The following is a 16,808-nucleotide window of genomic DNA, read 5'->3' on the forward strand; positions in this document are numbered from 1 at the left end:
CTGTATTGTGTAACAGGGATTTTTACTTAAATTAAGTTCTATATACATCAATTAGAAAACATAATTTGCATAGTTAGTAGATTTATTTATTTTAGGATTAGTTTCCTATTGCTAGAGGAGCTTTGCTTCAAGTGATAGGAAAGTAAAAATGAAATGTGCATGGATCAATTAAAGTAATTTTAAGACACCTTTGATTGTCAAATTGAATTTGTTTTCTGGTTATCTTTTTTGATAAATAATATATAAATATTGTTCACTATTCAGAGCTAACTAGTAAAAGATGGTTACAAATATTTTTCTTTTGTCAGTGACTCATTGTAAGTATTCAGAGCAGAAGTTCATTGCTGCTCTGGATCTGACTTTAACGATTTGTTTAATACATTAACAGGAGTTAAACACACAGCAATAATGCAGTAATAAAATCATATTTACTTTTTCCACTTTTACATTCCCTTAATCATGAAGCAATATGCATTTCATAAAATACAGCTGTGAAATGTATTCATTGAACAATATATTTCATTGCTACCGGTAACTCTGCACTAAATTGACTGTGGTAACTATTACAATATTAGTTGTAACTATAGAGATATATTTAGATCAACTAAAAAATAGCACATCCAAATAATTAATTTTTTCTGGATAACAGTAAAATATTTTTAAGTAAATTAAATTCAGAAGGAATCTTTTCATTTCATATTGGATCACAGGCAATGCATTATACTCATAAGAGCTTGCTTGAGTTTTATGTTACTAAAAATCAAAATGACAGTGTGCAGGCTTGGATAAACCATAAAAACAATCCGAAAAAATGATATCCAAATCATATTTTGTGCGGGATTGACAAAATGCCACATATATGCAGGAATAAAATATATAATATACAAAACCAAAAATAACAGCATATTCTTAATTGCACTAAAATGAGCGTCAAGCTGAGGATTCCGGAATCCAGAGTCCGTTCTGTTCATGTGTCTGGTGTGGTTCCATAGAGATGCAATCAGAAGAGAAATAGCGAAACAAAACATGAGTAATGGTATGAAAGATCCTACCAAGGCCATTTTAAACCAACCAAAGGGGTTTATATCCATGTTAACATTGTCCACACTTGAGTTACTGAAGGCAATTGTAGAATTTACAGTATATAATGAGGAGAAAAGCATTGAATCGGGCAGGCTGCAGATAAGTGAAGCTGTCACGGACACCAAATACAACCAGGGCAATATCCTGGATATGTTTTGTTTCACGTAGATGAATAACCTGTAGTTATAGTTGGTGATCTTCACACAATAGAAAACACAGAGCAATGTGGAAAACCAGATACTACAGTAAGATATAAACACTGTAAATGAAGCAGAAATGACTAGAGAAGTATTAGCAATTGTCCAGAAAACATGAGACCATATATTATAGATATTTATCACAATTAAACAAAATCTGGAGAGTCCTAAGCTTGTTATAATAATATCGATGGTTTGTAGTTTTTTAGTTTGGAGCCACCAAATGCAATTTCTTGTCACAACAAATCCATTGAAAAAGAGTCCAGTTAGCGCCAAAAGCCCAATGATGAGATTAAGCAAAGAGCTGAGTGAGAAATACATGATGTTTCTCAGCTAATTTGTTATCTGAGTAATTAATCAGTGGTTGCTTTATAATCCCTTGCCCTGTGCGACTGTGTAGGAATATGAGGCTGCACTAGGATTACATATATCATACTTTACATTGGTTTCCTTAATGTGCAAATCTAGAGTTATGTAAAATCTACCTAAGCATTTACATGATACCTGCCTGTTCTGTGGGCACCTGCTATTCATTCAATGTTATTTTATCTCATTATAAAATTGTGTTTTGCAGCTGATTTCAAGTGATATTAAAGGAACACTAAAGTCATAATTAAACATTCATGATTCGGGTAGAGCACATAATTATAAACTACTTTACAGTTCACTTCCAAAATGTGTACAATTTTTATATATGCACATTCTGATGCAATCTTTTTAGATAGATAAATAAATAGATAGATAAATAGATAGATAAGTTGACTGATTTAGATATAGAAATAATAAAAACATAGTTTAAGAACCTTAAAACTTTATTTTATTTCACCTTCAGGTTAGCGCACATTCAGCTTTAAGGTGAGTGCTCGAGCGATAGCCAGAACATGAGTTGTTTAGCACACTCCATAGTAGTCTATTATGTGAGGGATTGAGTTCACCTACACTTTCTGATATCAAGATGTTAGCGTGTCCTAGGCTTTTATTCTATTTATAATCTAGGCAATAATGAGTAGAACAAGACAATTAACAAAGGAAAACAGAGATACAATAAATATTAAAAAAGTGTAGGTCTTTCATTTAGAGTGAAAAGAAAGCCAAGAAGGTGTCATTGAGTACTGATTTCTAGACCATCAAAAAGCACTAGAACACTGGAAGAAACTGATGGGAAGATGTTTGCAAATCTCTATAACTGGTTATGCCGATTTGTCCTGCAATGTGATAACAAAACTCATTGTGATATGTTAAAAAATAAATTAAACTGGCTCTCAGTTGACTCTAGATGCTTTCCTCAGCTCCCTTGTCTTGTCTAAAACCACTTTTCTGAGACACTACCATGCTACCTTAGCAGTATGCTCGCCCCTGCTCCCAAATCCCCCTATAACATAAGGTCTTCTTCTTCCACTCTACTCTCAATTCCCCATCACAACAAGGTAGCTGGAAGGGCAGCGTTCTCATTCAGGGATCCTCAACTGTGGAATAACCTCCTGGAAACCACCAAATCCTTCAGCACCCTGAGATCCTTGGAAAAAAATATCTCTCTATCTTTACATAAAAATCAGTTTTGTAAAGACTCTAATTTATAAAAAAAGACCTACCTGTCTGTTTATAGCTATGTAAAAATGTAACTATTTGTACAATATGTTATGTATTGCTAGAATATCCCAGGACATACTTTAAAACTAGAGAAATCATAATGTATTTTTTCCTGGTAAAACGTTTTATAAATAAATAAATGTTTTGGAGACCCAAAGCCACAACAGAATTAGAAGTCAATGTAAAATATTAACAATGTATCAAAAACAATGTTATAAATTAACCAATAAAAATTTGTCACAAAAATACTGATTAAAAGGACAGTCAACGCAAAAATTGTTATAGTTTAAAAATATAGATAATCCCTTTATTACCCATTCTCCAGTTTTGCATAACCAACACTGTTATATTAATATACTTTTTACATCTGAGATTACCTTGTATCTAAGCATCTTCTGACAGCCCCCTGATCACATGACTTTATCTATTGACTGGCATTTAAGTCAATTAGTGCTGTGTTGTTAGAATTCCCTGGAGTGAGCTCAATGTTATCTGTATGTCTCACATGAACTATCACTCCCCTGTTGTGAAATGTTAATACAAAACATGATTAAGGGACTGTCTTTAGTGACTTAGAAACAGACAGAAATTTAGAGGCTTAAATGTTATAAAGTATGTTAATATAACCATGTTTGTTGTGCAACGGTGGGGAATGGGTAGTAAAGGCATTATCTATTTTTTTAAACAATAACAATTTTTGTGTTGACTGTCCCTTTAAGTTTAAAACTGTACACTTAAATAAAAAGAAAGATTCTCAGTCTTTCTGGTACTCATAGACCAATTTGGAGATGATCTTCACAGAGTGATTTAAAAAAAAGAAAACAAAACAATCCATAGCGTAATAGTGTAAATATAACAGACGTTTTGCAGGGATCCAAACAATGATACTCACACTCAGTGGAGCTACAAATAACTTTATGATATGTTCTCAAACAGATAGACCCAAAGGTTGCAGGGGGTTTCAGTTTATTAAAACATTTGAAGCATTAAAAACAATCAGAGGCTTAGGACTATACAAGAAACACAAAGCTGTATAACACCCTTTTTTGTTAAGTAACAATGTAGCTCAATACTAATAATCGTGTTGTTAGTTTGTGGGTAATACTCTTGAAGTCCACCTCTTCTTGTGATGTAATGAAGTATCACTTGGCCTAATTATCAGAATTAGAAGATAAGTTTCTGATAACGGTTCCATGTCCAAAATTCTGACAACTCAAATTACACAGGGTGCTGCTTTTCTAAACTGCTCCCAATTAAATCGAGAGAGTGCATCCGCAATTACGTTTTGCACTCCCAGGACGTGTGTGGCGGTGAAGCAAATATTAAGCTGCAAGGTGAGAAAGTGGACAATCTGTTTATGGCGTAAACCACACTCATATTGTCCGTCCAGAACACCACCGACCTGTTTCCTAGATGCTTCCCCCAAATTTCCATGGCCACTATTACTGAGAAAAGCTCTAACAAGGTCAGGTTCTTTGTCCACCCTGTGGCTACCCACTCCCAAGGCCATGGAGCAGCGCTCCATTGCCCGTTTAGGTATGCCCCATACCCAAGCCACCCACTGAATCTGTGAATAGATGCAAAGACTGCCTGATACAGAATTAGACGTTAAAGTGGACCAGAAATCTCTTCCACACTCCCAGGTCTTCCCTCACCTCAGAGGTGACCCTAATCCACTTCAGCTGACCCCTGGGCCCCTTCAACTGAGTCTCCAAATGACGGTTAAACACTTTACCCATCGGGATGGCCCTTACCGCAAAGTAAAGGAGGCAGAGCAAAGACTGAATCTCCTTAACGGACACCCTGTCCTCCTCGCACACTCTTTGAACTACCTGCAAAAGGTGGAACACCTTGTCATGCGGCAATCTGAATAACTTTTCAAACATCTGCGATAAACCTGATATCGCTTGCACGCAACAGTTAGTGCGCCACTCGTAATCTGGCCCATAATCTGGTAATTAATTTTTTTTTACACCTTGCGCACGCAAAATTCCTAGACGCTATTCATTCCGTATCTATTTCCCCCATCTCTTGGTCCGATCATGACTCACTTCACCTATATATAGGCCCACACGTCAACCCACCCCCTCTTACATGGCTCCTGCAGGACTGGACTCTCACAGACCCACCTCTCAAAATTGCCCTTCAGAACAAAATCCTAGACTATATCGCCCTTAATGACAATGACCAGACCACGGCTCAAAACCTGTGGGCCACTTTGAAGGCAGTAGTGAGGGGCCATCTTATGCAGTTTGAATTTGAAACACGTTCAAAAAGTAAGGCTACCTTGTCCTCCCTGAATATTCAGCTCCGCCATCTAAAAGCGGATCTCTCTCATACATATTCCCCCTCTATAAATGACAAAATAACCAAAACATTGAAACAAATCCAAGCCCTTGAACTAAAAAAAACTCAAACCATGTTAGAGAAATTCAAAAAGATCTATTATCATTTCGGTAACAAAGCTTCCACTCTCCTAGCCACCAAACTTAAGAACCGAACAGCTCAAGCCAGAATAATGTCCATACAAACCCCATCAGGAACACATGTTTCTGCCCCAGCTGATATTGGAAATACCTTCAGACAATACTATTTAAATTTATACAATATTGAGGCCAACTTAGAATCTCCGGCCTGCCCCGTGGGGTATATCTCTGAGTACCTTAAATCCCTCTCTCTCCCTTTACTAACTCCGGAAGATGCCTCTTCCCTCACGACCCCAATCACGATGCAGAAGATATCAAAAATCATCCGAAACCTAAAATTTGGGAAAGCCCCTGGCCCAGATGGCTTCACAGCCAGGTTTTATAAAACCTTTCATCCTCAGATAGCTCCCATCCTATGCAGACTTTTCCAGGAGATATTCTCAGGAGCTTCTTTTACTACAGAATTCCTAGAAGCTGTGATAATCACTATTCTAAAGCCTGGTAAACCCCCTGACCTATGCAGCAGTTACCGGCCTATCTAATTAATCAATCTCGATACAAAAATATACGCCAAACTTTTAGCTAATAGGGTCACGAAAATCATTTCCTCTCTCATAGAAAACGACCAAGTTGGAGTTATTCCAAATAGAGAAGGCGCAGGCGCATCCAGGCGGATACTGGATGTCCTTCACATAGCGGACTGCGGGGGCGCTCCCTTCCTGGCCCTGTCGCTCGACGCTGAAAAAGCGTTTGACAGGGTCAGGTGGGAGTTCCTGTGGGAAACCATGGACACTTTTGGCTTTGCCACTTCCTTTATAAATGCAGTGAAAACCCTCTATAACCACCCGACGACCATTGTCCGAGGAGTGGGGTTCCAATCCTCCAAATTCACTATAGCAAATGGCACTAGGCAGGGATGTCCCCTGTCACCGCTCCTGTTTGCTTTGGCCATAGAACCCTTAGCCCAATCTATCAGACATGACCCTCGAACTACAGGACTTCCCATTGGACCTCATATCCATAAAATCTCCCTCTATGCGGACGACATCACTCTCTTCCTAACATCACCAAAACAATCCCTCCCAGCAGTTTTCACTATTTTAGAAAAGTTTGGTACCTTGAGCTTTTACAAGCTCAATGTGGCTAAAACAGAAGCCCTCCCCATAAACATCCCTACTGAGATCCTAGCCTCCCTTCGGTCGACATACCATTTCCAATGGAAATCTGCATCACTTAAAATCTTAGGACTCCACCTTAGCCCAGATCCTGCCGATACTATAGCACAGAATTATACTGATAGGCTTCCAGAATTCAAAAGACTTCTCGAGTCATGGGAGTTTCGGGAATTTTCCTGGACAGGCCGCATCGCCGCAATAAAGATGTCTTTTCTCCCCAAGATCACATATCTGCTAAGATCCATTCCATATAACATCCCTAGAGCACTTCTCAACAGATTCCAAAGCTTAATTACCTCCTACGCATGGAAAGACCGTAGGCCCAGAACGTCGGGTCGCACACTTGAAAAGACGATCCTACAAGGAGGCTTAGCTGTCCCAAACATAATCTCGTACTACAACGCCGCTAGACTATCGCACATCCTCCACTGGAATAACCCCGAAAGACAACTTAATTGGTATTCCTTAGAGTCCTCACTGCTGCCTTCCAGTATAACCCTTGCTTATATACTATGGATCCCCACTCATCATAGACGAGCCATTGATAATCTACACCCTGTTTTTAAGCACACGCTGCGATTTTGGGACCAGATCAGACATGACCCAGACATCTCCCCTCTCCCATGATGACAATCTCTGCTGCACTTTACTGCCTTCCAGACTCTCATTATGACCTATGGCCACAGTTGCGAACACTCCAGATATCAGACTTCTATGAAGGCGATAAATGGCTTTCACACCCTGCAATATGCGCTAAATTCCAACTCCCACCCAAATTGCATTTCGAAGGATTTAGTTTAAGCACCCGTTTACGCACATGGGGCTATCCCAAACAGACATTACATCAAATGACTCCCTGGGAGAGGTCATGGCTGGGGGCTCATGGCCTCAGGCACCTCTTATCCTTCCAATAAAGTTTACTCACTAATCCGAATCCCCCCATAAAATATCACAACACCATGTGTGGGAAAAATAAATAGGTTTCACCGTCACCCTGGATATCTGGTATGCCAGAATCAAAATAACCAAAAAGATCCTTCATTGCGCAACTCTCTGGGAGCTATATTATAAGGTCCTAGTTTGCTGGCACCTTGTCCCAACTGTACTACATACGATATACCAATCACAATCTCCTGAGTGCTGGAGAAAATGCAAAATTCATGGCACTAAACTACACATATGGTGGTCTTGCCCAGTAATTCAGCCTTTATGGAAGAAAATATATACGCTTCTCCAGTCACTTGGCTTCACCCCCCCATTCACCCCTGAAGTAGCCTTCTTACACATGCAGATGCCCAATCTCACCCCCTCCGGAGAAGCCCTCACAATTTATGTCCTTATGGCCACAAAACTAGCCCTAGCAAGGGCTTGGAAAAAGGAGGAACCCTCAGCTCTCTCCCAGATACTCTCCACTGTACACTATATTGGTCAAATGGAGCAATACTCGTACAAAGTACTTGATAAGACTGACTTTTTCCACAAAATTTGGTTCCCATGGCTTACAAAATTCCCAAATTGGACATCAAACCTCTAGACCCCACCTCAGAACCCCCCCCACCTCCCTCCCTCCTCTTCCCCTCCCTCCCCCCTCTTCCCCTCCCCCCCCCCCTTTTTTTTTTTTCCTTTCTCTCCCCCTCCCTCGCCTCCCCCTCACCCCTATCGCGCTCACCTCTCATAAACCCCGTCTTTCTATAACCTTACAAGATAGGAGCACAAATTCTATTATCTTCTAAACCACAGACACAGTAACCAGACGCATATTTATTATAGATCACTTTCAGAAAAGAGACCCTATGCCTTTGTCTGTTTTCATTCTTGTTTTGATCTTTCATTATCTATACATGTATGTACAAATAATTTGTTTATATAATCTCCCAATATATGTTCCATCTATACGTATTTTTCATCTCAGTACTCTGTACCTCAAGGCACTGTTGTTACATATAATTCTGTCTCAATAAAAAAATTTTGTTTGAAAAAATAAATAAAAATAAAAATATTTTACACCATAAAGTCTTTAATTCCCTTGATAAAAGATATAAAGAACTAATGAATTAAACAATAAAAACTACCAAACAGTATCATCAAATGTGTAACCTGTGTTTTGATTTTTATTTATCATTTTTTATTAAATTTTTATTTTCATTTTTTTTTAATTCAGGTTATGAATATAATGAAATAATTTGGTAGATTATTTACATTTACTTTTTTTTAGGCTAGGAATAGGTTTAGATTTTGTTTTTACGTAAATTAGGGGGGCTTTGTATATTTTTTGTAAGTGTTCGTTCTTTACGATTTCTTTATTTTCAGTAATGTGTTTTTTTACAGAAACATTTTTATAAAAAAATAATTTAGGGTGTCTTGGGCTAGAAATGGGTTTTGGTGAGTCTTATATTAGGGTTTAGTTTAATTTAAGAATCATGTGCAGTCCTCAATGTGGGGATTAATAGTGGAGAGCTTTTTTTTAAAGGGAATTATAGTGATTTGGGTTTTTTAACAGTGGAGGATGTGTTGGTTTAAGGGTAAATATCAGGGTGGGTTAGGCACTGCACAGACTTGTGATGGGTTTGTGGTGGTTTAAGAGTTACAATTATGGACATTTAATTTTGCTAAGTTATGGCAGTTTAGGGGTTAATAATGATAGAGGGTAGATTTAGGGAGGGTTGCAAAGGTTGTTGTGACAGTGTTGGAGTTAATTGTCATCTATAGCTTCCATGTTCTTGTTTTGGCATCATTTTTATGTCTTTTCCAGAACATCATTGGAGTGATGGCTTCTTGGCACCTTTTTGCTTTAATTTGAGTTTTTGTTTTTTTTCTTTACATTTTAAAGCATTAGCATCCATCTTGCCCATGTATTGCTTGTCACTTAGATGCTATTTTGTGTGCACTTTTCTGACTCACCTTTGGCTTGCTTTCAGAGTGTGTTCCTTGCTCTTGGGTGTCTGCCATCTGTCTCCTGATTTGTTGCTGATCTGGACTGTGTTTTCTCCCTAGTACTTCACTTGAAAAACTGACCTCTATGGATTTTCCCTGGTGCAGACTAATCTCCTGGCTCTGACCTTTGCTATAGCTTACTGACCGATCTAGTCTAGTATTCTACTTTCAGGGTGAACCTTACTTCAATTAATGTGATATTAATAGCAGAGGAGGGTGTTTTAGTTGCGGGGGAGTTTGTGTCAGAATAAAGTTTGATAGCTGAGGGGAGTTTTTATCTGTGTTTTTTCTAATGGGGTCTGTGAAGCTTAAAGTGACAATCTACTCCAGAATTGCTATTGATTACAAAGATAGATAATCCCTCTATTACACATTCCCCAGTTTTGCACAACCAACACATTTATATGAGTACATTTCTTACCTCTGTGATTACCTTGGGGCCTATCTATCAAGCTCCGAAAGGAGCTTGACGGCCCGTGTTTCTGGCGAGTCTTCAGACTCGCCATAAACAGCAGTTATGAAGCAGCAGTCACAAAGACCGCTGCTCCATAACCCTGTCCGCCTGCTCTGAGTAGGTGGGCAGGAATCACCACAATTCAACCCTATTGAGTACGATCGGGTTGATTGACACCTCCCTGCTGGCGGCCCATTGGCCACGAGTCTGCAGGGGGCTCTTGTGAGCTGCTGGTGCAATGCTGAATACGGAGAGCGTATTGCTCTCCGCATTCAGCAAGGTCTTGCGGACCTGATCCGCACTGTCGGATCAGGTCCGCAAGACCTTTGTTAAATAGAGGCCTTTGTATCTAAGTCTCTGCAGAATGCCCCCTTATTTCAGTTAATTTGACAGATATGCATTTTAGCCAATCAGAGTGGACTCATAAATAACTACACAGGAGTGAGCACAATATTATCTATATGACACACATGAACTAGCGCTGTCTAACTGTGAAAAGCTGTTATAATCCACTGAGATAAGAGGCGAAATTCAAGGGCTTAGAAATTAGCATATGAGCCTACCTAGGTTTAGCTTCCATCAAAGCAAATGTGATGATAAAAGTAAATTGGAAATTTGTTTAAAATTGCATGCCCTAGCTCAAAAATTAGTTTCATTCTGACTAGACTGTCCCTTTAAGCAATAACAGCAATGCATTTTTTTAGTGAGGGGTAGATGCAGTATTTTTTATTTCATGGAGTTATGGTGGTTTAGTGGTTAGCACTGCAGTAGGGATTTTGCATAGGGGGCTATTTATTGGGCTTATAGATGGGGCAATAGTTAGGGATTTAAAAGTAAATGAGCTTTTGCAAGACATTGTGCTAGTGCAAACTACTTTTTAATACTGGCTCAGTGAATCCCACTCATTGTGAAGCACAGAAAGCCTCAACTAAATACTTTAAATATAAAAATGACCTTGATATTGATTGTGCCCTACAAGAGTAGTTACTAATTTGCTGATGCAAAACAAAAATGTTTATTGAAATGAAATTGTAAATAAATATTTAATGAAAATAGCCAACATGTAACAGTATTCCTTAAACTTTTATAGTTAGTTGTAATAATCACACGTAAATATTTATGTTTATTATAATCTCTATTATGCACTGACTGAAACTGTTCAGATATTTATATAGCCAAAGCTTAGATGAGTATCTTACAAACAAATGCAAAATGTTTAATAACCAGACTTTTAAATTGACACCAAAATCCTAAAAAGATCATATACATTTACAGATGAGATGTTTTACAGAAAAAATAAGAAACATTCCAACTAGAGAAAATGTATATTAAGATGTACATTTTTATTGTATTATATTTGTATATCTTTATCATATCCCAATAGTATTATAAAACTAGAAACAAGCAAATTCATTAAATAAATAACTTTTTAACCAATATAGATTTCCTCACACCTACTACACCCACAGGCTCTATGCACCACACACACACTAGACACCGACTACACGCATACACACGGACTACATTCTACATACACACACTATACATACACACTACAGACATATACTACACATTACACATAAAGCACAACCACATATACACTACACACTAGACATCCCCTATACACTACACCCATAGGCTCTATATTCTACACACACAAACTAGACACCTATTACACACATACACACAAACTACACACTAGACACCCACTACATACTACATACACACACTTAACACACATTACACGTAAATCACACCCACATATACATTACACACTAGATACCCACTACATACACACACATAACACACATTACACATAAAGCACAAACACATATATGTCAGTATATTTATGAAAATCTTAGTAGTGCTATCCAAATAATATATCAGTTTATGACAGGGTTATAAACACAATCTTATATTAATTTTCCTTAAAAATTGAAAACCCTAATCAACCATGCATCTACTAGACCATACAATTAATATAAATATCTGAATTCTTTTATTTAGTTAATATCCATAAACATATTGAAGTATATTCACAATAAAAGGAAATTAAATAAAATTTATATGTGTTAAAACCAACTCTTAAGATATGCTATCCTTCTTACAAAACCCAGAAAAATATACCTTCACAATTCAGCCTTATTTATTTAATACAATGGGACTAAAACCTTTAACATCCAAGCAATACAATTCTAAACTGTGCTCTTTCAACAATAGGATAATATATATATATATATATTCTGCTATTTAACTGCAATTTATCTTAATACAGAATTAACTTACAATATCAGAACTTGCACAGATGATTTACTTAGCAAATCAGATACAGATTTAAACGATATATATATATATATATATATATATATATATATATATATATATATATATATATATATATATATATATATATATATATATAGGCTGTGAAATGCTAACTAAAACACACTGTTTCTTTAAATCTATTAAATACAAATTGACTATGCATATAACTTATCTTATAATAAAACTTTTATATACATCACCAAGTAACAGCAATCCAGTTCCCAATTTTTGCAACGGATCCAATTTCACACCTCATATAAAATAAGTGTAATTGCAATGGAATAGGAGAAATATGGCCCACTTTGTTTTTGTAGTTTGACTGTGTCCCACGCAAAACAGTTTCAGTCAGTTACCAAACTTTGCAGCCAGTCTCTCTTTCTGCATCAACTTATTAGTGTAATCATTGGTGTGAAATATGGGTGGCCCTTCGAAACCTTGTCCCTCTATTGGATAATCTGAATATCCCATTTCCAACAGCCAAAAAGCTTTCTGGCTGTAGTTCTCTCATGGCAACACCAGGTGGCAGCATTTTACAAACAACACAAATTCACCTTCACATTTCTAAACATTTTTAAGTAAGTTGATTATTTTCATAAAATGGTTATTTAATCAGACCATACCTTTCTACAGCAATTATTCATAATATTTGTTTTAGATAGGGTAGGGTTTTATGAATTTTCTGATCATTTTGATATGAAACATCACATATATCTAACATTTTTAATCAAGTTAAAAAAATGGTTATTTAATCAGATCACACTCTCTGCATTAATCATATATAATCCCAATTACAGATGATTAATATTAGGTTATTTTTTCTGATTATTCTGATACCAAATATGTTATATTATTAACATTTTGATATATTAAGGTATTTTAATACTGCTAATTATTAGCTTAAAATGCATTACAATTTTATCGGTATCCTGGCATTTATATGTGAGTAATAGCTTATTTTTAATTCAGTATTGTACTGTATTCCAAGTGAATCCTGTCTATGTAGGTCTGAAATAAAAATAAATGTTAATAATCACTTCTCTTCAGGTCCATAAACATCTATTCATGTTCTTAAACACACAGAGGCTAAGATATTCATGCTTTCAAAACATACACATATATATATCATATATATATATATATATATATATATATATATATATATATATATATATATATACACACATCTCATGTCCATTAAAACATATACAGTTGCTTTGAAATCATAATGTAAGCCATTTGTCTTCACTGTGTTATTCTAACATTCTAACTGCTCTTTCAGTAACTTCAGTTGCCAGACTTTTTGTCTCATACTCACCACATGGGGTCAATCCACGAGTAGTTGTAAAAGTCTTAATGCAGCATATTTCCTGTAAGTACTATGCTTATCCAACTATTTTAGATTTTATCCTTTTAAGTGATGGTCTTAAATTGGGTATACCAAATGTCTTAGAGTCATAAAAGTTAAATGAGCATGGTCACTGAATTAGTTCCTTTTGGAAAATGTCTGTGTGCTCACACCGCAGGGGTCGTGCTTCTAAAGGCTATGCTGATTTCCAATCCTGATAAACGTGTATTAGAAGCTGTGTTCAACAAACTCATGTTCAATTAATCCTGAGGTCTCATCTAACATATACAGTGTATAAAATATACATATATATATACATATACATATATATGTACACATATGTAATATTCATCATAATATTCATATACTCTGACATAAATCCCCCTTCCAACTTCAAATAGATGTAGGACACATGTATTTGAATTGGCTTAAAGTCAGTGGTATTTGATGAGGATTAACCGTATACCTCATAGACAGTCTCTTATGAAGAAAGTTTGTTATTTTGAGCCTTCCTGTTTATCAGTTAGGCATCTTTGAACTACAGTATGTCTTTAGTTCATTTGGGGATATGACACTTCATTCTCCCTCTATGACTTGTAGTTGGGATCTTGGATGACACGCTCGCAATTGATTGATATGGGCCCATTTATCTATGAAACTTTCATTTTTGGGGATCCTTATTTTATAGGCCACTGGAGATATTTTGTCAGTAATGACGAAAGGACCTTTCCATGAGGGAAGAAATTTCTTCTCCCTAACCTGATCTCTTCCAAAGTTATAAAGATAAACTTTATCATTTATTTCATACTCCTTTTTGGATGTTTTGAGATCATAATAGGTTTTAGTGGCAGTTGCGGCTCTTTCTAAATTCCTTTGAGCAAATGCAAAGGCATATTGCAGATGCTTTCTTAGGTTTTCCACATATTGATGTGTATTGGCAGTGTTTATCAAGTTTTGGTCTGATGTACGGTACAGTAGATGCTGAGGTAGAACCATTCTTCTACCAGTCATCAGCTCAAAAGGTGACATTTTGGTAGCACTACTTGGAGTTGCTCTTAATGCCATTAAGACTAGAGGTAGTTTTACATCCCAGTCTTTACCTGTTTCACTCACAAACTTTTTGAGGATTTTAACAATGGACTGGTTGTAACGCTCTACACCACCACTTGAGGCAGCTCTATAAGCAATATGGAGCTTTCTTTTAACCCCTAGTATTTTCCACATTTTGGTCATCACTTCGCTAGTGAATTGGGTCCCCCGATCTGACTCTATTCTTTGGGGCAGACCAAATCTGGAAAACACATGGTTGATGAGCAACGCCGCACATGTTTCAGCACTATTGTTAGGTGCACTAATGCACTCTACCCATTTAGTGAACAGGCATGTCACGGTTAACATGTATTTGTTACCTCTTGATGATCTTGTTACTGGGCCAATAAAATCAATTTGTATATCTGACCATGGCATTACCATCCCCCTTTTCTGCGATGGCGCTCTATGCGTTGGTGCAGTGGGTTGGAACTGTGGGCAGATTAAACACCCTTGACAGTAGGTTTGAACATCTTTCAACATGTGTGGCCAAAAAGCGTAATCACGTAATATTTCATACGTGAGTTTGGCACCACGATGACCAGATGTGGGAGCATCATGGGCATGTTGAAGCATTAGATCTCTGAACTTGGTGGGTACTACCCACTGCTGGATGCCAGTTTTGGAGGATCTAATTAATAAACCATCCTGTAACTTGAATTGTGATCTAGATTTTATTAAGATTCTAAGATCTTCTTTGCCAATACAATCATCTCTTGAGATTGGGTTGCTGTCAGGATCTTCTATGTGTTTATAGAAGATGCCTACAATGGGGTCTTCTTTTTGACTAGTGATCAGGTCCTCACTAGGAGAATCCTGACTCCATTGTACCAAGTTAGGCTCACTCTGTTGTTTTGCCTGGTTTCTGGTAATGGCTTCTACCTGAATTGCACCCATTAAGTGGTCAATATTAAGGAGTTCTCCAGTTATGGCTCCTTGTTTGGCTAATGAATCCGCAAGGTCATTGCCTTCCTTATCAGGACCTAAAACTCTGGAATGACCCTTGGTCTTTTTCCAATGTATGGTTAAATCATTGGATACCACCAGATTATCAATCTCGCAGAACAATTTGCCATGCTTGACTGGTTTGTTATTGCTTTTCTGCATGTCATTTCTTTTCCAAGTTGGCAGGTATTCAACAAAACTGTCACGCACATAATTTGAGTCAGTTATGATCACAAATTCATGAATACCATGTTCAATAGCCATTTCAATGGTTTTGAAAACAGCAGTTAGTTCTGCGACCTGACTGGATCTTGGTCCAATGTTGAAACCTATAGATATATTTGGGAATCCATTTGCCCCAGTTATACCAATGCCAGCGACTAATCTGTGCTCATTATCAATAGTGGCATGGTAAGAACAACCATCAACATACACCCAAGGTAATGTTTGGCAATTTTCCTCATTGTACATTTTATATGGGGAAAGCAATTGTTCTTCCAGAAAATCATCTTCTGATAATTCTTCCCCAGGATCTCTAGCAGTACAGTCGTGGAGCTCAGCAAGCCCTTGTGCGACGGGATTCTTTTTATTCTGCTTGTAGCGAATTTCTAATGGCCAGCCTTGCAAGGAAAGAGTCCACGCTGTTATGCGGCTATTAGACAAATTCCCATCTCTTATTCTCTCACTTTGCAAATATAGCAAAGGTTGGTGGGCCGTTTCTACAATAATTTTCTCGCCCTGTATATAGCTGCGGAAATTTTGTAAAGCCCATACGGTAGATAAGAGGGCTTTTTCGCAATCGTTAAACTTTATTTCTACTGGGGATAGATTTTTGCTCGCATAAGCAATGGCTTTGTTCAAATTATCATGCTTTTGGTATAAAACAGCACTCATGCTTACATCTGTGTAACCGGTTTCTAAGAAGAAAGGTTTACCACCTTCAGGGTACGCTAAGCAAGGTGCTTGAGTGAGTTTCCTCTTCAGCTCTCTGATGGCTGTCTCTTGAGACTCACTCCAGTGCCATTTCACATCTTTCTTTAGAAGAAATAGTAGTGGTTTAGCTAATTCCGCATAATTATCAATGAATTTGCGAGAATAATTCGTCATACCCAGGAATGATCTCAATTCCTTTAAGTTAGTTGGGTTTTTAGAATTCACTATCGCTTCCACCTTTTTCTTTTGGGGATTTAATCCTTCAGAGGTAACTTCATGTCCCAAGAAATTTACACGAGTGCGGCACCATTG

General features: G+C 37.2%; 1 protein-coding gene across 1 annotated transcript; it reads right to left on the minus strand.

The window, feature by feature from the left end:
- Positions 1-704: 704 nt before the first annotated feature.
- LOC128656882 (taste receptor type 2 member 40-like) lies at positions 705-1,601 on the minus strand. The gene has a single exon (XM_053711047.1). The coding sequence runs from the start codon at positions 1,599-1,601 to the stop codon at positions 705-707; it is 897 nt and encodes a 298-aa protein (XP_053567022.1).
- Positions 1,602-16,808: the final 15,207 nt, after the last annotated feature.

The sequence above is a fragment of the Bombina bombina genome, chromosome 4 (assembly GCF_027579735.1).
Source record: "Bombina bombina isolate aBomBom1 chromosome 4, aBomBom1.pri, whole genome shotgun sequence".
NCBI lineage: Eukaryota > Metazoa > Chordata > Amphibia > Anura > Bombinatoridae > Bombina > Bombina bombina.

Bases quoted from the DNA above. Each gene is read 5' to 3' on its own strand.
- LOC128656882 (XM_053711047.1), bottom strand. From the start codon at position 1,601: ATGTATTTCTCACTCAGCTCTTTGCTTAATCTCATCATTGGGCTTTTG.